This window comes from Globicephala melas, chromosome 3 (genome assembly GCF_963455315.2).
Source record: "Globicephala melas chromosome 3, mGloMel1.2, whole genome shotgun sequence".
NCBI classification, from domain to species: Eukaryota; Metazoa; Chordata; class Mammalia; order Artiodactyla; family Delphinidae; genus Globicephala; species Globicephala melas.
Genome location: NC_083316.1, coordinates 161036422 through 161061865, shown reverse-complemented (window position 1 = coordinate 161061865; position 25444 = coordinate 161036422). Strand labels below are relative to the sequence as shown.

Here is a 25444-nt window from a genome sequence, read left to right as displayed (position 1 = left end):
TCAGCATCATTAATCTAACAATAAGTCACTGCTTGTTGGGATTTATTTGCCTGTTTGCCTCATCAAGCATGTTGTATTATTCAAATCCTCTTTATCATGACTTACTTTTGTCTGAGGGATTTATAGTTTCTGAGAGCGAGGTGTTAAACAATAATAGAGCATCTGTAGTAAAACAATAATAGAGCATCTGTAGTATTTGTTTCATGCCTGGGATGCTTCACACTGCCTGTTAGAGAGTTTCTGCTTTAACTGTTTGGTTAGATTCAGTGCAAAAAAAAAATGAAAAAAAGACTATCTTTTTTTCTCTCAGACCTTTCCCCTGAGTTTTATAAATCTTTAAATCCAAAGCAGACCCTATCTCTCTAGAGTTTGGTATTACTCAGGGATTCAGTCTTCCCAGATACCTAGTCATTTCAGCTCCCAAGTCCCAGGGCTGATTGCAGAGTCATGTCAGACCCACTCATTCCTTCTTGGTCTGTTTCCCACCTTGTAGGACCTGTGATGAGGGAAAGGAGTCACCAAGGCAGATTTTCTGGATGTCCTGGTGAATCTGAACATCAGAGAACGAAGTAGTTCAAGGGGAACTTGAGACTGTCAGGGCTTCAGGGAAGGGGGTGCAGAATATGGAGGAATAGAGATAGGGTGATGGCTGCGCAGGAGTCAAGGAGAGACGTGTGTAGTGGGTGACTAGGTAGGCAAACCTCACACTTAAGTGGGATGTTGATTTTGTTCATTGACAACGTCTGTGCCTGTTTCACCAATCCTTGTGTCCCTGAGGGTTGATATGGTGTGAAACCATAAGACAGAAGTTGCAGTTGTCTTTAGGACATAATGAAGGGGAAGAATTTTATCTCAGTACAGTGTGAACCAGGTAGGGGCCAAGTCAAGAAAGACCCAGAGGTTGTGTCTGACCAATGTGATTTATTTCTGTTCCGGCCAAGCTCCTTTGGAACCTGACTGGGAAAAGGGGACTCAAGCAGATGTCACTGCAGCTTCCTCAGGTCCCAGGTAATAATAGCCCAGGTGTTGTTGCTGAGCCTCACAGTCTTCCTCCTCCTTCTGCCTGGAGACAGTGACCTGTGAGGGTGAGCAGAGGGCATCAGAATGGACCAGTCATTGCCAAGTATTGGGGGTTACAGGGGAGGGACATGGCCACAGCCACAGAGACCTGATGTTCCTGTGTGTCTCTCTTCCTTTTTTCTCTTTTTCTCTTAATTTTCTCTCCCAGCCCTTTTCGTCTCTTTTCTCCCTCTTTCACCTCTTTCTCTTCTTCTCTTTTCCTTTTAACTCTTTTTTTTCTACCATTTTCTCTCTGATATCCCCTTCATATCTTCTGTTTTCCTCCCCCCACCCCAGCTTAACTGATGTATAACTGACATACAGTAAACTGCATACATTTAAAGTGAATGATTTGATAAGTTTGGATTATAAACTTATTGAACCATCCCCACAATCGAAATAAGGAATGCTCATTATCCCCCCAATCGTCCTCATGTTCTTTTGCAATTCCTCCTCCCCTGCTATTTACAAACACATTCTTATTCCCAGACAACCACTGATCTGATTTCTGGCCTCAGAGGTTAGCTAGTATTTTCAAGAGTTTGTTTATAAATGGAATCATACAGTAAGTACTCTTTTTCATCTGACTTCTTTCATTCAGCATAATTATTTTGAGATTAATCATTGCATGTGTTAATAATCCAGTACTATTGCTAAATAGTATTGAATTGTGTGGATATACCACAGTTTGTTTATCCCTTCACCTGTTGATGGACTTCTGGGTTGTTTTTAGTCTTTGGCTAGTACAGATATTATTATGAACATCTGTGTACGAGTCTTTGTGTAGACATATGTTTTCATTTCTCTTGGATAAATTCCTAGGACTGGGTGGTTGCATAGATGTATGTAACTTCTTTTAAAATTTATTTTTTAATTGAACTATAGTTGGTTTACAATGTTGTGTTAATTTCTGCTGTACCGCAAAGTGACTCAGTTATACACATATATACATTCTTTTATATTCTTTTCTATTATGGTTTAATCTCAGGATATTGGATATAGTTCCCTGTGCTATACAGTAGGACCTTGTTTAGCCATTCTGTATGTAACAGTTTGCATCTACTAACCCCAATGTAACTTTTAAAGATGTGTCCATGTTATTTTTTACCAGCACTATATGTGAGTTCCAGTTGCTTCATATCTTCACCAACACTTGTTATCTTTTTAATTTTAGCCATTCTCATGTGTAGTGGTATCTCATTATGACTTTCATTTACATTTCCCTAATGACTAATGCTGTTAAGAAAAGGAAAAGGCAAACTACACTCAGACTAGGAGAAAATATTTGCAAAACATATCCCCAGCAGAAGACAGGTATTTGTAATATATAAAGGGCTCTTACAACCTGATAGTAAGAAGACAACAGCATTTTCTTGCTAACCAGGAAACAGCACATCAGGCACGTGATGAGAACCAGGAGTCCTGCCAGGCAGATGAGGATGATGGCCCAGAAGGGGAGGTCTGGGGAGACAAGTGCTTGTGTGAGCCACCTCCTATCATTCCCCTAGGGCTCCTGATCCCCCCCTACTGTGCCTCAAAGTCCTTAGCATGGGTTGGCCAACATTCATCATCATCCAATACCCTGGGTACATGGTTCCCTTTAGTGAGGCAGAGAATCAAAATATTCCCTCCCCATCCTGGGCTGGAGCGTCTTTGAGGCTTACCCGAATTCTCAGTCAAGACAGCATTTCTATTGGGAGAATACCCTGAAAGTGAATGAAATGGAGAATGCATGTGAGTGTGTTTTACTTTTTTAAATAAAACTTTTCAAATACACAGAAAAATAGAACCACATTATAAACGTCCATCACCTAGAAATAACAATATATAATTTATCCAGTTAAAACAGTATCATACCCAATGTATAAATTAGTAACACTTGCTACCCTTGCATCATCCCATAATTCCATTGAAATATTAAAGTCATGTAGCCATAATGATGATTCACTCCATTTTAGTTTGCATCACTGGAAAATGAGGATATTTTGCTACATAATAACAAAGTCATTATCACACTACAAGAGTGATATTTCAAATCATACCTCTGGGAATGGATGACTGATGATGGGCTGGACCCTCTTATGCTAGTGGAGGGGAGAATGGATCATCACAGTTGACAAGACCATGGGATCTCTTTAAATTTATAAATTCCCACTCAAAACTCTCTTCTCTGGCTATGAGTACATTCTCTCCCTTCTCCTTTACTGAGTTTTTAATGCTTATTTTCCAGGATTCACCTATACTGTAACTTCCTCCAGGAAGCCTTCTGATTACCACTCCCAAGTATGGATTGGTTCACATCAAATAATTTATAATTTTAAATTGCCTATTGTTATTTCCAACTGCAACACAAACTCTATGAGGGTAGGGACACATAGCACCCATTGGGCAATGGGAGAGGGTTTCAGGTCCCCCTGCTCGTACAACCCCAGGCAAATTCTTAAGATGTGCTGCCTGATACGAGCAGGAACAAGTGCTTTTTAATTTTTTTTTAATTTTATTTTTTATTTTTTTTCTGCATCTACTTGGAGGTTTATTCTTACTTCCATTCAGACCAGGTTTATAAAATATATGCTGTGATTAATTAATTAATTTTTTACTTTTTAAAAATTTTTTAAAAATTAAAAAAAAATTTTTAACATCTTTATTGGAGTACAATTGCTTTACAGTGTTGTGTTAGTTTCTGCTGCATAACAAAGTGAATTAGCTATATATCCCCATATCCCCTCCCTCTTGGGTCTCCCTCCCACCCTTCCTATCCCACCCCTCTAGGTGGTCACAAAGCATCGAGCTGATCTCCCTGTGCTATGCAGCTGCTTCCCACCAGCTATCTGTTTCACATTTGGTAGTGTATATATGTCAATGCTACTCTCTCACTTTGTCCCAGCTTCCCCTTCCCCTTCCCCGTGTCCTTAAGTCCATTCTCTACGTCTGCGTCTTTATTCCTGTCCTACCCCTGGGTTCATTAGAACCATTATTCTTTTAGATTCCATATATATGTGTTAGCATAGGGTATTTTTCTCTTTCTGACTTACTTCAACAAGTGCCTTTTTAAATTAAAATTAATTTTAATTAAGTGAAATTTTAAAAATCTGGTAGTCAGTACTATTAAAAATCATTAACCATAAAAGCCAGTCACAATAGCTGTGTTTAATATGCTCAAGAGCCTCATGTGGCTTATGCACTGGATAGCACAGATATAGAACATTTCCTTCACTAAGAGAGTTCTATTGCATGGTGCAGTCTAGGAGAAGGCGAGCGTCTCCTATATCCCACTGAATGTCCTTTCCTCTCCCTCAGTAGTGGGTAAAATCTGTGGGAGTATGCACCTCCTGCCAGCCTGGGGAAGTTCAGTGCTGACTCATCCCAAAGTCTCCAGATTCCCAGGAAAGTCCCCAGGTGAGGAAATTGGAAGCCCCCACTTCTGCCTCAATGATCAGGGAGCCTTACCATCCACAAGGACACTATTCCTGTCCAGGATAAAATTCTGCAGCTGGGTACCGTTCTTGGTCAGCCGCAGGAATTCCTCATAGATGGCAACTCTGTCCAGTCTCTGAGCCAATGGTGAGAAGTTACACTGAGCATCTACCCCAGTGTGGTTGCTGCGGGGCTCAGACCTGGAAGGACACAAGGAATGAACAAGGATATCTGGAATTCTACCCCGATTCCTGGTTCCCTGCTTCTGGTCCTGTCTAGGAGAACTTTCTGCAGTGATGTAAACATTTGTGTCTGTACTATCCAATACAGTCATTATTTGCCCCATGTTGTTATCGAACACTTAAAATGTGGCTAGTGTGAGTGAGAAGCTGAATGTCTCATTTTATTTAATTGAATTAATTTATAAATAACTAGCTGCAGGGAGAACATTTTGAAATGTTGGAGTAAGGACTTCTGAAAATCTGTAAAAACAATGAGAACACTGGCAAACATGGTCAAAATCAACTTTTTCAGAAGTCTAGAAATTAACCGAAGGCTTGTAACAATTCAAACAGCATTTAGTTAAGAAAAAATGTTTGAATCTTGGCAAATGGAGTAAACGTTATGGTGTTATAACTTGCACAGTTCTCATCCTGCTCTCACAAGGGGCTCAGTAACTTTGAAAACCATAATGGGTTTAGAGCTCCCCAAAAGACCCATCACCATTGAATTGTCATTATTTGACCTATCTGGCAGCTCCTTGAAAAAGCCTTATTTTCGGAGCTTGTCTTTATTTGACTCAGAGTTTTATTGGAGTATAATTGCTTTACAATGTTGTGTTAGTTTCTGCTGTATAACAGAGTGAATCAGCTATATGTATACATATATCCCCATATCCCCTCCCTCTTGCATCTCCTTCCCACCCTCCCTATCCCACCCCTCTAGGTGGTCACAGAGCACCGAGCTGATCCTCCCATGCGATGCAGCTGCTTCCCACTAGCTAGCTATTTTACATTTGGTAGTGTATATATGTCAATGCAACTCTCTAACTTTGTCCCAGCTTCCCCTTCCCCCTCCCTGTGTCCTCAAGTCCATTCTCTACGTCTGTGTCTTTATTCCTGTTCTGCCCCTAGGTTCTTTAGAACCATTTTTATTTTTTTAGATTCCATATATATGTGTTAGCATACAGTATTTGGTTTTCTCTTTCTGACTTACTTCACTCTGTATGACAGACTCTAGGTCCATCCACCTCACTACAAATAACTCAGTTTCATTTCTTTTTATGGCTGAATAATATTCCATTGTATATATGTGCCACATCTTCTTTATCCATTCATCTGTCAGTGGGCACTCAGGTTGCTTCCATGTTCTGGCTGTTGTAAATAGTGCTGCAATGAACATTGTGGTACATGTCTCTTTTTGAATTATGGTTTTCTCAGGGTATGTGCCCAGTAGTGGAATTGCTGGGTCATATGGTAGTTCAGAGCTTGTTTAGAGAGGAGAGCCTAACCCCATGGCACTTGCCACAGTCAGTGGTAATTGTTTTACACTATATCTGCCCAAGGGAGCAATACCAGTTGAGGCAAGCAAGAGGTGAGCTAATAACTTAAAAGAAAAAATTGGGGAATGAGATGTCTACAGGGGGCTTTGAAAAGCTCCAATGTATTCCTGGGTATCCAGAAGACCACAAGAGTGCTGTGCAAGACTTGAGAAGGTCTTAAACTCTTACCTCTACCTGAAAGGTTGGCTTAATATCTAAAAAAATTGATCAATGTAACATACCATATTAATAGAATAAAGGACAAGTACCACATGTTTTCTTTTTTTTCCACATGTTTTCAATAGACACAAAAAAACTGACAAAATATAATTTCATGATTAAAAAAAACAACAAACTAGGAATAGAAAGAAACTTTACAAACCTGATAAAGAGCATTCATGCAAAGACTACCCCTAACATCATACTTAATGGTGGAAGAGTGAAAACTTTTCCCTTAAGACCAAGGACAAGACAAGTATGTCTGCCCTCCTCTTATATGTTATTCACATCATACTGAAGGTTCTTATGGGGCCAATTAGGAAAGAAAAAGAAATAAAAGGCATTTAGGTTGGAAAAGAAGATGTTAAACTCTCTATTTGCAGATGACATGATACTGTATATAGAAAAATCCCAAGAAACACACACACACACACACACACACACACACACACACTACTAAATCCTATTAGTTCAGCATGATTGTAGGATATAAGAGCAATATGCAAAAATCTATATTGTATTTCTATACACTAGTTATTAACATTCTGAAAATAAAGTTAAGAAAGCAGTTCCATTTACAATAGCATCAAACAATGTACAAAACACTTTGGAATAAATTTAACAAAAGAAATGTAAGATTTGTATATTCAAAACTATAAAACTTTGTTCAAAGACTTTTAAAAAGACCTAAATAAATGAAAAGGCATCCTATGTTCATGAATTGGGGATTTAGTATTATTAAGATGATAACACTCCCCAAATTGACCTAAAGATTAAATTCAATCCCTATCAAAATCCCAGCTGGCTCTTTTGCAGAAATTGATAGCTGATACTAAAATTAATATGGAATTTCAAGAGACTCGAATAACCAAACCAATATGGAAAAAGAACAACGCTGGACAGCGCCACTTCCCAATTGCAAAACTTACTACTAAACTACAGTACTCAAAACACTGCCACTGGCAAAAAGATAGACATACAGATCAATGGAATAAAATTTACTGTCTGTAAGCAAAGTCATGCAATTATGGACAACTGATTTTCAGCAAAGTTTCCAAAACAACAGGGAAAAGATAGGCTACTTAACAAATAGAGCTGGGACAACTAGATATTCACATGCAAAAGAAGGAAGTTGGACCCCTATCTCAGCATATACAAAAATTAACTGAAAATAAATTAAAGATCTAAATGTAAGAGATAAAATTATATAGCCTTTGGAAGAAAACATAAGAGTAAATCTTCATAACCTTGGATTAGTCATTGCTTACTTAGATATGGTACTAAAAGCACAAGAATCCAAAGGAAAAAGTAGATAAATTGGATTTCACCAAAATGAAAAACTGTTGTGCTTTAAAAGATACTATCATGAACATGAAAATCCAACCTTTCAAATGGGAGAAAATTTGCAAATCATGTATCTTGTAAGAGTCTAGTATCCAGACTATATTAAGAACTATTATACCCCAACATTAAAAAGACAAAATTTTAAAAATGGGTAAAGAGCTTGAATAAACAATTCTCCAAAGAAGATATAAAAATGGCCAATAAATATGTGAAAAAATGCTCAACATCACTAATCATTAGGGAAATGCAAATCAAAACTACAATGAGCTACCACTTCACACCCACTAGGATGGCTATAGTGGGGAAAAAAAGGGCAATAATAATCGTTCGTGAGGATGTGAAGAATTTGGAACCTTCATACATTGCTGAAGGGAATATAAAATGGTGGAACCTCTGTAGAAAATAATTCAGTAGTTCCTCAAAAATTAAACATAGTTACCCTATGACCCTACAATACCCATTCCTATTTATATGTCCAAAAGCATTGAAAACATAAGTTCACGTTAAAACTTGGATATTAATGATCATAACAGCATTATTCATAATAGCCAAAAAGTGGAGACAATCCAATGTCCATCAGTGGATGTACAGATAAACAAAAGTGGTACAGCCATCCAATAGAATATTATTCAGTCCTAAAAAGGAATGAAGGACTGATATATGTTACAGCATGGATGATCCTGAGAACATTATGCTAAGGGAAAGAAATCAGTCACAAAAGACCACATAATGTATGATTCCATTTATATACATTTCATATAAATGGAATGCCTATTGTTCAGAATAGGCAAATCTACGGAGGGAGAAAGTAAATTGTTTGATAGGGGGTGGGGGTGAGGGAAAAATGAGTGACTGCTAATGGGTGGGTACAAGATTTCTTTTTGGTGTGATGAAAATGTTCCTCCCTCCATTAGGTAGTGGGATAGTTGTAGCACTATATAAATATACCACTAAATTACATACATCAAAAAGGTAAATTTTATGGTATGTGAAACACATCCCAAGAGGTGTATAAAAGTTTTTAATTGCCTCTTATGGCTAGTAGCTACAGTATTGGACAGCACAGTTAGACTGCTGGATTCCAAGTCATCTGGTTCTAACCCCTAGCTCCCATGGATTCTGCCTTCAGTGGCCGATTTCTTAAGACATGAATGCTACACTCTATATTCCATGGCCCCCAGCACCAGCCACCTTCATGCCTACCTAGGTTGACACAAGCTCTTCTGAGTTTCTAGCCAGTTGTACTCGCTGGTTCAGGAACAAGCTGATGTTTGGGTAACAGCTCTATATTCCTAGGGCTCTCCTCTATGACAGCTAGGAACTGAGAGACTATGGCAGTGGGACACTTTCAAAGGACAGAACAAACCTCCAAAATGATTGGGTCCTGAGTTGGAACTCACCTGAATGCTGAAACTTGACAGTCAGAAAAATAACACTTGATGCTGCTGTTTCGGAAGAGCTGGTTGAGCTGAAAGACAGGGCAACATTTCCTTGGTCAGAATCCATGGCACGGTGGCATCGGAGAATGCCAATTAACCAAAGAACACACTTCCCCATCTTTTTTTTTTTTTTTTTTTGTCGGTCCAGTGGTTAAGAATCTGTGCTTCCACTGTAGGGGGCATGGGTTTGATCCCTGGTCAGGGAACTAAGATCCCACATGCTGAGTGGTACGGCCAAAAAAAACCCAAATAAACACGAAAACGAAAAAGAAAACACTAGCCCAGGGCCTGTTCCAGGGTATGACTTGGGCTAGCAAGTGAACCCCTCTGTGGCTGTCTCTTACTTTGTAAAATGGGAATAAGAACCTGTCTTCATGAAATGTTAAAAAAAAGTCACCCTCCAGGTAACCAACAAGGATCTACTGTATAGCACAGGGAACTATACTCAATATTTTGTATTAACTTTAAGGGAGAGAATCTGAAGAAGGATATATATATCTGAATCGCTGTGCTGTACACCCAAAATTAACATGATATTGTAAATCAACTATACTTCAGTTTTTAAAAATGTCCAGCATATATACACTACCAAATGTAAAATAGATAGCTAGTGGGAAGCAGCTGCATAGCACAGGGAGATCAGCTCGATGCTTTGTGACCACCTAGAGGGGTGGGATAGGGAGGGTGGGAGGGAGACGCAAGAGGGAGGAGATATGGGGATATATGTATGTGTATAGCTGATTCACTTTGTTATAAAGCAGAAACTAACACACCATTGTAAAGCAATTATACTCCAATAAAGATGTTTAAAAAAAAGGCCAGATTGCCAAACTGAAAAAAAATAAATGTGCACACCAAAAAAAAGTCACCCTCTGACTACCCAGTGTCCATAGGTCAGTCTCTACATGGGAACAGGGTGGACAAACAACCCCATTCTCACCGCATCCTTAATATTTCTCTTGTTCCGCTGGTGTTTGGGGGTGCCTGGGGCTATGTCCTGGGAATAGATTAAGTTGGTGACAGTGAAATTCAGCTGGAAGTTCTGGAAGCTGGGACTGATTGTTGGTTGGTCTGTTGGTATATGAATTGATGGCTCCACTTCTAGAATAAAAAGAAAGTATGAAGTTTTTAACAAAGAAGTCATTACAGCCAGTCTACTTATTCCTGGCAATGTGGACTGAGGTGGGATTTTAGAAGTGGGCTACACTCAAAAAGAATGAAACAATGCCATTTGCAGCAACATGGATGGACCTAGATATTATCACACTAAGCGAAGCAAGTCAGAAAGAGAAAGACAAATACTGTATGATATCACTTATATGTGGAATCTAAAATTCGATACAAATCAGCATATCTATGAAGCAAAACCAGACTCACAGACACAGAGAACAGATTTGTGGTTGCCAAGGGGGAGGGGGATGTGGGAGGGAGGGAATGGGAGTTTGGGATTAGCAAAGGCAAGCTATTATATATAGGATGGATAATCAACAAGGTCCTTCTCTATAGCACAGGGAACTATATTCAATGTCCTGTGACAAGCCATAATGGAAAAGAATATGAAAAAGAATATATATATGTATAACTGAGTCATTCTTCTATACAGAAGAGGTTAACACAACATTGTAAATCAACTGTACTTCAATAAAATTAAAAAAAAAATTGGCCTACAGAAGACTGTTCATCTACCTGTCCACCTTGAATCCATTCATCTGTCTGCCTGTCCAACTCTCCACCAAGCATTATGAGAGTTCACTAGGATGTGGTGAAGAGGAGCTTGGGCTTCTCTGGGGCAGAGTTGGCAGGTGCAGGTGCTGACCATCTCAGTGGGCATCTATCACACAGCTTTGTTGACCTAGGTTCCTAATGTGTCTTCTTGCCTCTGTTCTTCCTCCCCGTCCCCAATCATTGTCCTTGTAACACGGAGAGGATGTGCTTTCTGAAGTAGAATTCTGGGTGTGTTCTGTTCCTCCACAAACCATTCCAGTGCCCAGGAAAGTCCCTGCCCACATCTTCAGCTACAGCTTTCCCATGTCTCATGTCAAGGTGTATGCTCCAGCCACACCAAACTTCTTAAAGCCTCCTCCAATGACATGTTCTTTCTATATTCTAGGTTATAGACACATGTAGCACAGCTGCCCATCTCTTTCCCCCAACTAGGTCCTGTTCTCCTTCAGCTCTCAGTTTCTTCATCACTTCCTCTAGAAAACTTTCCAAGAGAGAATTGTGTATCCCTTTTGGGGGTTCCCACAGAGTTTTGAAATTCCCCTGTTATAGTGGTTTTCACGGTGTATCATCAGTGCCTATTTATTTTCATGGCGTATACATTGAATGAATGAATGAATCAACCAATGCATGACTCATAACTGCAGCCTAAGAAGGAAACACAGGATCCTTTACATTCTGGGTTAGAAAAACTGACGTGTAAAATAACCATTTCCTTGGTTGCAATCGCTGCATTTTCTCTTCCTGCATCCTGTTGGATGACACATTGCCATGAATCATCAACATGGGCTTCCAGAAAGCCCCCCTTTTTCCTCTGCAGCCTCTATCCATTTCACTGCTACCCAGAAGCCCTATCCTTCTTCATAAAACCATCTTTTCCAGCCATGAACCTATTCCCCCACCTTATCTCATACCTGTCACATGCACATCTGTCAACTGGTAGGTGGCACCCAGCCAGTGGGATGAGGCATTAAGGGTCTTGTCTAGAAACACTTGCTTCATCACGCTGGAGTCCAGTTTGGAGGAGAACAGTACCTTGATGCTGACCGACATGGGATCCAGCCTAGGAACAGAGGCCATGGGAACTCAGCCAGCACCCAACACCAGCAGTGTCTCCTGAGTTACTGTTTTATAGAGCCAAAGACCTAGGGACAAGCACTGTGGGTATCTGACTGCCTCTTCCCCCAGGCAAGAGAAGAGACCCTGACCAAAAAGGGAAAGACTTCTAGGGCTTGGGAATAGAAGCAATAACAGTAACAATAATGAATGTCTACTGTGCATCTCTAAGAAGTGAATTCCACATTCCCTCCCCATCGCTCTGGTGGAAGCTATTATTATAGTTTTCCCCATTTTAAAGACAAAGGAACTGAAGTTTGGTAACATTCAAAGTCAGCATTGTGTCCCATGATCCTCCCTCTCTCTAATATAGATGTCCTAGTTCCTCTACCCATCCCTCAGAGACCTGGGTTCAAACCCAACTTTGACAGCTCTTGCGCTGTTCACTTCTCTGAGCCTCAGTTTTCCCATGTGAACCCTGCGGATGAACATTGCATTCACTTCTTGGGGGATGTTATGAGAATTAAATGAGGTGATCTTGCATGAAAGTACTCAGCAGGGAGCCTGGCCACGGTGAATGTTATTATTGGACTATTATTAGCTGAAAGTTGTATTTCCCAAGAAGGAGGTGGGTGCAAGGGGTTGGTGGCTCCATGAGGTTAATCCTTTTCCTGCACCCCGAAGACGTACGGAAGGAGATGGTAAGATTAGCTGTCAGGGACATGGGGAAGAATGGGCACCATGTCAATGAACCTTCCAGTTCAAGGGTGTGCCAACAGGGGGTCAGAGCCTCAAGCCGCCAGCTCAGCCAATGCCTCCAATCTCAACTTACATCAGGTTGGTGACCAGGCAGGAGTGGAATATGTCTTGTAGCTGGCTGCCTCTGTACAGTTTTGTGACCTGGAATAAAGGGTAGGGAGAGTGAGTGCGATGGAGGTCTCTTGGGGCTGGAGGGGGCCACTGGAGCCAGTGGAAGAACAAACATAGGTCTTGAAGCAAGGGAGACCTGAGTTCCAATCCTGGCTCTGTCCTTAACTCACTGTGTGACCTTAGGCACAGTGCTCCCCTTTCTGAGCCTCAGTTTGCCCATATGAGAAGTGGGGAGGCAGCTAGGGTATGACCCCTGGAATCAGCAAGAACCCAGAACATGTAGGTAAAGTGAGGAGTTAAGCAATCACTTAACAGATGTAAGTCAGACTGAGGAATGAGAGGGGCACCCAGGGCAAGGAGAGATGGGAGGGGAGAGAGACCCTACCTTGTCCTGGATGTCCTTCAGCAGGGCAGTGTACTCTAAGGACATGGGGTCTGGGTTGCTGAGGTTCCAGTTGATGATGTGGAAATTTAGCTGGTACTCGCTCTGGATAGATGAACTCTGGGGTACATAGCCTGGAGCCACCAAGAGGAAGAAAAGACAGATGGAGACTCTCAGGTTTTAGGACAGAGGCATGGTGGCTTGGGGGCCCCTACCTACTGTCATAATCAACCAAAACCAGGTCCACATGTTGGGGACTATAGGGCTCCTAAATGGAAAGTCACCCTGTAGAGGGAGAAAACTGGAATTTTATAAGGAATCTCCTAAGCTGAGCTTTTCTGCTTGTGCTTATGCAGTTCCCGCTTCCTGGAATGCTCTTCCACCCTTTTCTTTTCCAGGAAAACTCCTATTCTTGCTTCAGGAGCCCATTGAGGTGGAGCTCCATGAGAGCAGACATTCATCTATCTTGTTCTTGTCATGTCCAGTGTCTAGTACAGTTTCAGGAGGCAATCCTTGACTTGCCCCATCTCTGCACTCCCATGGCACCCTGTTAATAATAGTGTCTCTGCCTTTTTTGTGTCCTTAAGTAATATATATATTTTTTGGCCACGCCATGCCGCATGTGGGATCTTAGTTCCCCAACGGGGGATCAAACCCATGCCCCCTGCAGTGGAAGCGCAGAGTCTTAAACACTGGACCACCAGGGAAGTCCCCGTAAGTAATATTAAAAAAATTTTTTTATTTTATTGAAGTATAGTTAATTTACAATGTGTTAATTTCTACTGTATAGCAAAGTGATTCAGTTATACATATATATATATATTCTTTTTCATATTCTTTTCCATTATGGTGTATGGATGAGCTACATCCATACAATGGAATATTATTCCTCCTAAACAGGAGTGAAGTTCTGATATTCACTACAACACGGATGAACCTTGAAGACATTATGCTAAGCAAAATAACCCAGGCACAAAAGGAAAAATACTTTGGATGATTCTACTTATATGAATTATCTATAATAGGCAAACTCATAGAGACAGTAAGTAGATTAGAGGTCACCCGGGGCTAGAGGGAGTGGGGAAGGGGGAATTCTTGCTTAATGGGTTCACATACCCTGTTCAGGGTGATTGAGAACAGTAGAGATGGTTACACAATACTGTCAGTGTCATTAATGCTGCTGAATTGTACATTTTAAATGGTTACAATAGCAAATATTTCATATTTTATATATATATATAAATAAATTATATTTGACCACAATAAAGTTATTCTTACTTGTTCTTGAAGTCACACTCACAGAGGCCAAGGTAGAGGTTCCAGGTGTGGTCACAGGGGCAAAAGGACTTCCAGACAGTGTATTGAAGGTGATTGTGGTCTCGGCCACAGTGGGACCTGAACCTGTGGCAGCTAAATGAGTGGTCTCAGCAGTGGTGGTTTTCAGGACAGTGGTTGTACTTAATCCTTCTCCATGACTGGTTTTAGGTGGTGTTGGGGTCTCTGATGCTATCAAGGTCACGGTGTCACCTGTCACGGTCTTGGGAAATTCTGGGAGTCCAACTGAGGTTGTAGGTGGTGAGGTTTCTGTGCTCCAGGAAGGTACAGGATAAAACCCAACATTTGTTGCAGGGGTCCTGGAAGGCCCAAGAACACCAGGGGAAACAGTCAGAGCTAGGGTACTTGTATTGGCCTCTGTTGCAGGCCTGGTGGTCAGTAAGCCTGTGGTCTCTGGTAAACCACGGGAAAGAGCTAAAGTTGAGGTAGTTGCGCTGATGTCTGTCCCAGGATGGGTGGAGAGTGAGGCTGTTTCTGCAGGAACACCAAATGAAGCTGTTGGAGTTAGATTAACTCTGGCTGTCTTGGTTACAGTTGTGGTGAAGAGAGAGGATGTTTCTGGTGGACTGAGAGAAACAGTCTGATTTGGAAGAGCTGTACTAGTCTCTAACCCAGGTGGGATGGATGGTGCGGCTGTGATCTCTGGTAAATGAGGAAAAATAGTTTAGTTAAAGCAGGAAACTTTGTGCTTATCTCTGCACTGGAATGGGTGACCAATAAGACTGTGGTTGGTGGTTCACCAGGAGAAAGAGTCAGAGGTACAATAGCCATAGTGGTGTCTGTCTCAGAGCTAGTGACCTGTGAAGTCCTGATATCTGGTACACCGGCTGAGACAGTAGGAGTTGGAACAACTGAACTGACTTCTGCCCCAAGACTGGTGGCCACTGAGAATGTGGTGTCTGATTCACTATGGGAAACATTGGGGGCTGTCCTGGGAACAGTCAGTCTAGTCTCTACAGGATGGGTGACCAGTGAAACTGTTGTATTTGGCTTCCCAGGGTAAGCAGTCATAGTTGGAATAGCTGAACTTGTTTCTGTATGGGTGACCCATGAGACTGTTGTCTCTGGTTTGTGCATGGAATCAGTCAGAGTTGGAAAAGTTGTACTGGTCTCTGCCCCAGAACTGGTAACCAGTGAGGTCACCATCCCTGGCATACCAGGTGTGACAATCGTAGCTGGGACAGCTGAACTGGCTTTTGCCCTAGGACTGGTGGCCATTGAGAATGTGGTGTCTGATTAATGATGTGAAACATTGGGGATTGTCCTGGGAATACTTTGGCTGGTCTCTTCAGGATGGGTGACCAGTAAGACTGTTGTATCTGGCTTCCCATGGGAAACAGTCATAGTTTGAATAGCTGAACTTGTTTCTGTTCCAGAGTGGGTGATGTGAGAGGCTGTTGTCTCTGGTTTGTGTGGGGAATCAGTTGGAATTGGAAAAGTTGTACTGGTCTCTGCCCCAGAACTTGTGACCAGTGAGGTTACCAGCCCTGGCACAGTAGAGGAGACAGTTGGAGTTGGAGCAGCTGGACTGGTCTGCACCCCAGGTTGAGTGACCAGTGAGGCTGTGGTCACTGGCTCAACAGGAGGAAGTGTCAGACTTGGAATAGCCGTACTAGCATCTATCTCAAAACTAGTGGCCTGTGAGGTCACCATATCTGGTACACCAGAGAAGATACATGTAGTTGGAACAGCTGAACTGACTTCTGTCCCAAGGCTGGTGGCCATTGAGGGTGTGCTATGGGAAACATCGGGGGTTGTTCTGGGAAGAGTTGGGCTGGATTCTGCAGGTTGGGTGACCAAGGAGACTGTTGACTCTGATTCATGCAGGGACTCAGTCAGAGTTGAAAAGATTATATTGGTGTCTGTCCCAGAACTAATGATCAGTGAGGTCACCATCGCTGGTATGCTAGGTGAGCCAGTCATCACTGGAGTGGCTGAAATGGCTTCTGCCGCAGGAATGGTGGCTGCTGAAGATGTGGTGTCTAATTCACTAGGGGAAAAATTCAGAGTTGTTTTGGAAACAGGTGTGCTGGTCTCTGTGGAATGGAGCCATGAGGTTGTTGCATTTGGCTGACCAGGGGAAACAGTCAGAGTTTGATCAACTGAGCTAGTCTCTGTCCCAGAACTAGTAACCAGTGAGGTCACCACCCCCAGTACATCAGGGGAGACAGTCGGAGTTGGAACAGCTGAACTGACTTCTTCCCCAGGACTTGTAGCTGTTGGGGGTGTGCTGTCTGATTCACTATGAGAAACATTCAGGATTGCCCTGGAAACAGTTGGGCTAGTCTCTGCAGGATGGGTGACCCATGAGGTTGTGGTCTCTGGCTCACCAAAGGAAACAGTCAGAGTTGGAACAGCTGCACTGGTCTCTGCCCCAGAACTAGGGACCAGTGAGGGTGTAGTCTGTGGTCCTCTATTGAAAATAGATGGGGTTGTCATGGGAACTACTGTGCTGGTCTTGTCTCCAGGTCTGGTGACAAATGAGGCTGTCATCTTTGGAACATCTGGGGTTGTGATGATCATTCCTGTTGTGCTTATGCTGGCTGTTTTATCTGATGTCCTAAGGAGAGACAGCATACCTGAAGTGGGAGTAGAGACTCTGGTAGTCAAAGTCACTGTGGAAGTGGTCTTCAGAACCATGGCAGTTGTCTCTGCCCTCTCTTTCCCTCCTGTTGATAGTCCTGTGAATTGTAGGAGGGACACATGATTACTGCTTACTGGGTTGGCAATCGCTTATTTTTTCTCCACATCAGGAAAGGGAGAGAAATGTCTGCCTGGGGTGTTCCAGTGATGCTTCTGGAATGGGAAAAGGAATTGTGATTGGCATTCCCTCACCCTACCTGACTCATCTTGGGCTGCAACTCCTCCATGAATTCTTTTTCTGTTTAAAAGTATTTATTTAGAACAGGAATAGAATTTTAAAACATCAGTTTATAGGACTTCCCTGGTGGTTCTGTGGTTAAGACTCCATACTTCCAATGCAAGGGGCACTGGTTCGATCCCTGGTTGGGGAGCTAAGATCCCACATGCTGTGCGGCGGCCAAGAAAATATATTAAAAAATCAGTTTATGAGTTTATTATAAACATTAAGAGCATGAAAATAAAAAGAGAACAGTGAAAATACTGAAAATGGAAACCGACATAAGGTTTATTATTTTCTTCTCAGGTAGAAATCAGAATAATAACAACAGAAACAAAACTCAAAAACATAATGGAGTAAAACTTTCCTTAAAAAAGATCCATGCATGGGACTACCCTGGTGCTCCAGTGGTAAAGAATCCACCTTCCAATGCAGGGGATGTGGGTTCGATCCCTGGTCAGGGAACTAAGATCCCACATGCCGTGAGGCAACTAAGCCTGCGTGCTGCAACTACTGAGCTTGCGGGCCTCAACAAGAGAGCCTGCATGCCGCAAACTACAGAGCCCATGCGTTCTGGACCCCACGCACCACAACTACAGAAACCACACTCCCTGGAGCCTGCGCACCACAACTAGAGAGAGAAAATCTGCATGCCACAGCTAGAGAGAAGCCCGTGTGCTGCAAAGAAAGATCCTGCATGCCTCAGAGAAGATCCTGCATGCCACAACTAAGACTCAACGCAGGCAAAAATAAATTAAATAAATAAATAAATCTTAAAAAAATAAGATCCATGCACATAAAATGAAAGAGCTCTCTGAAATCCGAATAAATCTAATTGCTCTTTTTATTAACTATAAACACAGGTGGCAGCTATATTGCCCAAGTTCAAGAGAGTATAAATACCTCAGGACCATATTGGAATAATCATTAATCTAAAATGAGTGAAAGTAGGAGAAGGAAGAGAGAAAAAGATTGATCCAGAAAATTAGACCACTGCTCATTTTTTAACCAGAGCTGTGATGATATTTATTTGTTTAGCTTTGAAAAAAATATCTATCTATTCTGAACACACCCTCACAGAGATCCTGAGTCTGTCAGTCAGGCTATCATCTGGGCAAGTGTTCTATCACCACAGGCAGTTTCTTCATAAGCATCTCTGGTTGGGAACTGACAGTTGAGAATATGATACTGAAATGGAGCAGGACCCTATTGTCTCTGACCCCCACGTCCTCAGCCTGCCTTTTGTCTGTGGAAACACTTTAGCCAAAGAATAAGTTTAATCAGAGAAGTGAGAAAATGCAGAAGCAAAGAAAAGCAGTCAAACAAGACTAAATGATAGTTTAGTCATTAAGCAAAGTCAAGGACCTTTAGGTCCTTCTCAAGGGCTATAGATAATATTCTGAGCCGTATCCTGTGAGCTGTCTTGTAGAAACTGAAACCCCTACCAGGTGGAAGAAATTAACTACATGATGACCAGAACATGTAGCTATGACATAAGCTGACACAATTCCAAGAATTTGCCTCAAAGAAGTGGAAACAAACTGGCCCTAAAACTGTACTTAAAACAATCAAGATGATGCTGGTCAGACCACTGATGACCAATTTCAAGATGACTGTGAGAGCTGACTCTGCTGTTTCTGCATGTAGCCCCATCCCTCCGTCTATAAAAGCTCTTGCCCACCGGTTGTGGGGGTGGGAGTTGGCCTTTGGACTGGAGTCTGCCCTCCCCTCTCCCTGCAGTTGCTGGCATCCAAAATAAAGCAAACTTTCCACCAACCTTGCCTCTTTATTGGCTTTTGAGCGGTAAGCAGTTGGGCCCCACTTTCGGTTACAAATAATAATATAACTGGAGACCTCTCATTTGTTAAGTATCCTATTTTAATTGTCATTTTAAACCTTTAAAATTATGATTACATAGTAATCACTTTTATTCTATGGATGAAAGAGCCGATCCTCAGGGAGGTTAAAATTTTTAGATAGTACATCCGAAGACTTGACTTTATTTAATGCACCCAATACCTATTTTGATGTAGATATTTCTCCCCACACTTTACAGATAGGAGCTTAAGCAATATATCCAAGATCATCAAGTAAGTAGCTACTGGAACCAGTACGCAGAGATTTTTTTTTTTTTTTTTTTTTTGCGGTATGCGGGCCTCTCACTGCTGTGGCCTCTCCCATTGCGGAGCACAGGCTCCGGACGCGCAGGCTCAGCAGGCCCAGCCGCTCCGCGGCATGTGGGATCTTCCTGGACCGGGGCACGAACCCATGTCCCCTGCATCGGCAGGCGGACTCTCAACCACTGTGCCACCAGGGAAGCCCCGTAGGGATTTTTTTTTTAATTAATTAATTTTTTTTTTGGCTGTGTTAGGTCTTCGTTTCTGTGCGAGGGCTTTCTCCAGTTGCGGCGAGCGGGGGCCACTCTTCATCTCGGTGCGCGGGCCTCTCACTGTCACGGCCTCTCCCGTCGCGCAGGCTCAGTAGTTGTGACTCACGGGCTTAGTTGCTCCGCGGCATGTGGGATCTTCCCAGACCAGGGCTCGAACCCGTGTCCCCTGCATTGGCAGGCAGATTCTTAACCACTGCGCCACCAGGGAAGCCCCCGCAGAGATTTTTGATATTTAATTACATCTAGAGTGTCAAGACCAGGATTTAAACTGTAGTTCATGTAAGTCTAAGAACTTTACCTTTTTCGATAAACTATTCAGGAAGTGAGAAGGAGATCCTGGGAAGTTTGGCCAAGCACGGATAACCCACAAGACTGTGGTTAACGTTGCCATTCGCTAGGGAATGAGGTTACAAATGAATTAAAAAAATTTTTTTTGGCTGCGTTAGGTCTTTGTTGCTGCGCTCAGACTTTCTCTAGTTGCGGTGAGTGGGGGCTACTCTTCGTTGCGGTGCGCGGGCTTCTCATTGTGGTGGCATGTCGTTGCAGAGCATGGGCCCTAGGGTGCGCAGGCTTCAGTAGTTGCGGCATGTGGGCTCAGTAGTTGTGGCGCGTGAGCTTAGTTGCCCCGCGGCATGTGGGATCTTCCTGAACCAGGGCTTGAACCCGTGTCCCCTGCATTAGCAAGTGGATTCTTAACCACTGTGCCACCAGGGAAGTCCCACACAAATGGATTTTTTTTTTTTTTTTTTTGCAGTACGCGGGCCTCTCACTGTTGCAGCCTCTCCCGTTGCGGAGCACAGGCTCCAGACGCACAGGCTCCAGACGCGCAGGCTCAATGGCCATGGCTCACAGGCCCAGCCGCTCCACGGCATGTGGGATCCTCTCAGACTGGGGCATGAACCCGTGTCCCCTGCATCGGCAGGCGGACTCTCAACCACTGCGCCACCAGGGAAGCCCACAAATGGATTTTTGAAAATGGGTTTCAGGTTGTTTTTTTTTGTATTTATAAAACAAAATCCTCAAAGTTCTAGTCACTTTCTATAAATTTCTCTGATATATTTATTGTCTCCTCAATGCATATCAGTCAGAGAAGTAGATGTGGGAACTCCTCCATGAATTCTTGACCACCCCGTTTCCAGATGTTCTCTGTACTCTCCCTCTGAGCCTTTTGTTCAAGCTGTTTTCTCTACCTGCCATGCCCATCTCTCACAGGTTTTATGTTCTGCCCTTCTTCAAACCCTAGCTCAAATCTACCTTTACAAATCCATGTAGGAATCCATCTGTCCCTTCTCAATGTTTCCTCATCATACTGTCTGAACCTGCACTGTACCACCCCTCCCAGTCTGCCTGGTAATATCTACTAATGTCTGACTGCTTGGCATATTGTAGGGGCTCAACAAATATTTGTTGAATGAATGAACAAATACATGGATGAATATGCACATTAGCAGGTCTCCTCTGACTTGAGAGAGATCATGTATCTTTGTGCTTAAGAGCTTGGGCTCTTACGCCACATTAGTGTTCTGGCTCCTCCACTAAACAGATGTGTGGCTCTTTACGTTGTCAGATCTTGCTAGACCTCCATTTTCTTATCTATAAAGTAGGAATAAGTACAGTGGTCATCTCAGAGTCTTGATAAAAATGCACCAAGCACAATGCCTCCTGTTTTGTAATAAGATGTTACCACTACTACCACTACTATTTATCTACTATTACCACTGTTATTACTACTCTTGCTACTACCTACTACTACTACTCTTAGTACTCTCACTGCCTCTACCTACTATTTCTGCTGTTATTACTTCTGTTACTACTACCACTGCCACTACCTAACATTACTGCTGTTACTACTACTGTTACCACCTATTACTACTGTTATTGCTGTTACTACTACTATTACCACCTATTACTACTGTTACTACCACCACTACTACTACTGTCTACTATTATCTACTACTGCTAGAGTTATTACTACTGTTACTACTATCACTGCCTCTACCTACCATTTCTGCTGTTATTAATACTGTTAATGCTACCACTGCTGCTACCAACCATTACTGCTGCTACTACTACTATTACCACCTATTACTACTGTTATCGCTACTACTGCTGCTGCTGCCTGCTATTACCTACTATTGCTAGAGTTATTGCTACTGTTAGTAGCTACAGCCACACATTATTACTACTCCTGCTCTTTGGACTTCTAATATACAATAAATGTTTACTGAATTGAATTTGCCAGGAACCATGCTAGCTGGCCAAGGTGACTGGAATTCAGTCTCTGAGGAAGAGTAGAGTGATATTGGCTGAGACAGCAGCTACTCACCAGGCCTTCAGAAAAAGGTCCCCAGGAAGGAGGAAGAACTACAGGGAGGCTTCTCTATAAAGACCACAAAGCCTACTGGAGGTTGCTGCAGGGAGAGGGACAAAAGGAGGAGGATTTGGACTCTGATGGTGGAACAATGTCCTTGTGTTGCTGGGTATGCCCTAAAAAACATCTCCAAGAGTACACATCCTAATGTGTTTAATATGTATTTGATGATGAAGATGATGATGAGCAAATTGCCTAACATGCCTTGTATTTTTGAGCCTCACAAGAACACTGAGTGTATATCCTATTATTCTTGTCATTTTACAGACCAGGGAAAAGACAGAAACTCAGAGATCATCATTTGCCAAGATCACACAGCTACTGACTGATAGTGTGGAAATTTGAACATAGTTCTCTCTGAATCCTAGACCTATGCTCTCAACCACTGCAGGTTATTAATTCCCTAACGGAGTTTCAGGATCTTGTGGGGGCCAGGATGGAAAGGAAGGATGTAAGGAGAAAATGACCATGGGGGTGGGGTCCTCAAGGATTCTCTAATTTAGTGGTCTCAGCCTGGGGCAGTTTTGCTCCCAGGAGACACTTGGCAATGTCAGGAGGCATTTTTGGTTGTCACAGCTGTGTGTATATGGAGGGTGCTACTGGCATCCTGTGAGCAGAGGCCAGGGATGCTGTTGAACATCCTACAGCCCCCTACAACAAGTAGTTATCTGCCCAAAATATCGATAGTACTGAGGTTGAGAAATCCCGCTCTATATTGAAAGAAGCCAATGAATATGGTTAGCTATACCTCATAAACTTTGCCATCTAAATATTGGTTATCACCTGAAGCTCAGTGATCCATTTCCAAGTGATCTGGTGTAGCCAACTGGCAATGCCTCACTCATATCCCACAAGCACTCACTGCTGTAGTACGTAATCACAACGGGATCCTAATGCAGCCCCTGTAGCTCTGCACCTAAGGGCTTTCACTTAGCCTGTGTGTCCGGCAGGCTGGAAGTGCTGAGGGTTACCTCCAGGACCAAGCAGCCCATGGCCAGCAATGGAAGGAAGTTGGATGATAAACACTCCAGCCACTTGGCTAGGTGAGGTGTTCTATGCTGTCTCCTAGAGGTCCCGAGTGGAACTGACACTCTTTTGCCTACAGCTGTGACCTGCTCAGGAAAGCACCTTGCATTGACTTCCTTTCCTTCTCTTCTCCAGCGCTTCCTGGGACCAACCCCCACCTAAAATAAACTACTTGCCCACATCCTTAACTCATGTCTGCTTCTGCGGGGAGCCAACCAAAGATACCTGGGTCACAGGATAAGACTAATAACCTGACTGGTAGTGACTCTGTCCAAAGCCTGGATCTGGCAAAAAGCTTCCAAAATGTACTGGTAAAATAGTCTGGTCTCTAAAAATGTTGGAAAATGGGACATCCCTGGTGGCGCAGTGGTTAAGGATCCGTCTGCCAATGCAGGGGACACGGGTTCGACCCCTGGTCCGTGAAGATCCCACATGCCGTGGAGCAACTAAGCCTGTGCACCACAACTACTGAGCCTGCACTCTAGAGCCCCCGAGCCACAACTACTGAGACCACGTGCCACAACTACTGAAACCTGCATGCCTAGAGCCCATGCTCTGCAACAAGAGAAGCCACTGTAATGAGAAGCCCACACATCGTAATGAAGAGTAGCCCCTGCTGGACGCAACTAGAGAAAGCCTGCGTGCAGCAACGAAGACCCAACGCAGCCAAAAATAAATAAATAAATAAACAGATAAATAAATAAATAAAATTTTAAAAAATGTTGGAAGAAACTTAATGGGTATGGGGAACTTTACCTTTTAGCCATGTGGTGAGGAGAACCCCTCTCCTCACCATGCACCTCTTAAACACTCATGCAGACCAATAATACTGTAACATGTTAGTAGGTGCTTTTCAGCAAAAAAAATTATACAGTCAAATAATTATGTAAAACCCTGTGTTGAATAAGGCTAAACAAGTTTCTTTACAGCAGGATATCTCAGAGCCTTTAACATGCTTATGCATGTTATTACCCTCTAGGAAGGAGCAATGTTTTTTTGTTTGTTTGTTTGTTTGGCACACCACGCGGCTTGTGGAATCTTAGTTCCTTGACCAGGGATTGAACCCGTGCCCCCTGCAATGGAAGCACAGAGTCCTAACCATTGGGCAGCCAGGGAATTTCCAGGAGCAACATGTTTGTCAGACTTTTTTGGCCACAAACTTTTTGTCCTTTTGTTAAAGGGCATCCAAGCATTACAAGGGCTTAAAAAGTTTTCTGAATGTTGTTTTCTGCCCGTCTACAGTCTCATCTCTCACCATCTCATCTGTATATTTCATAGTTTAGCAAAGGTGAATTATTTGTACCTCCCAAATATGTCCAGATTTTACCCTTCCCTGTGCCTTTGCATGCAACTCTCCCTTCTGTCCAGAATGTCTTCATCAGTTCTCCTTGTCTTCCTGCTAAATTCCTCTTCATCGTTTCAAACCCAGCTCAAATGTTACCTCCTCCATGAAGCCTTCCTTCTACCATTCAAGTACTTTAAAGTTGCATCATATAACTAATAAGGACCTACTTTATAGCACAGGGAACTCTACTCAATACTCTGTAAAGGCCTGTATGGGAAAAGAATCTAAAAAAGAGTGGATATATGTATATGTGTGTAACTGATTCACTTTTCTGTACACCTGAAACTAACACAACATTGTAAGTCAACTATACTCCAATAAAAATTTTTTTAAAACTTGCATCATAATTATTTTTTTCCTTTGCTGTCTCCTGTACTGGACTGAGAGCTCCATGGATGCAATGCCGATCTATTTTCATCTGTGCATCCTTAGTTTATGTCATAGTTTCTAACACACAGTAAATTATTAATAAGCACTTTCAGAGTTAAGTTAAACTGGGTCGGATTTGTGAAGCTGACATATCCAACCTTGAACTAAACTCACTCAGCATGTTATGAGGGAATGAAAAGTAACATCTACCTGGTAACAACTTGACAAAGATTCAGTTGAGACAGGGAAACCCATGGCAACTCCACATAGTTCTTTCTCTAAAGAAACAAACATTTCATCCCTCTGGAACAGGAAATAAAGGCATAAGTCGGATTACTGGGAAGTAAGCAAAGTTGAACCTACCTCTAAGACTAGCAGACGTGGATGCCAGGGGGACATGGACGGTGGTGTCTCCATGTGCTGCTTCATTGGGTATCTTTGTGATATGCTCCACAATGCCGTCAGTCCCTGCAGGAGAGGGTAGGGAAGAGACCTAGAGTAACTCATCTCATCCAGAAGGATAACATGGTCTAAATAGATCCACTTAATTTGACTACACAATGCATTTCTTCTCAACCATCTGTATGGATTGGAACCAGGGCTGTGTTCATCCATTCACACAGAGATTCATCCATCTTTCTGTCCATCTACCCTTATATCTACCCATTCCATCCATCCTTCCTTTTATCCTTTCTTCCTAC

The 25444-nt window shown here is 42.6% G+C and overlaps 1 protein-coding gene across 1 annotated transcript in view; it reads right to left on the bottom strand.

Moving 5' to 3' along the window:
• Positions 1-911: 911 nt before the first annotated feature.
• The window catches only part of LOC132597043 (mucin-16-like), a 65011-nt gene continuing 40478 nt past the window's right edge, over positions 912-25444 (bottom strand). Inside the window, 13 exon segments of the mRNA XM_070045092.1 lie at positions 912-1077; positions 2402-2520; positions 2724-2765; positions 4510-4676; positions 8980-9047; positions 9959-10119; positions 11655-11803; positions 12629-12696; positions 13052-13182; positions 14327-15025; positions 15124-16581; positions 16666-17064; positions 25107-25211. Coding sequence (XP_069901193.1) covers positions 973-1077; positions 2402-2520; positions 2724-2765; positions 4510-4676; positions 8980-9047; positions 9959-10119; positions 11655-11803; positions 12629-12696; positions 13052-13182; positions 14327-15025; positions 15124-16581; positions 16666-17064; positions 25107-25211 — 3671 coding nt within the window. The 3' untranslated portion in view covers positions 912-972.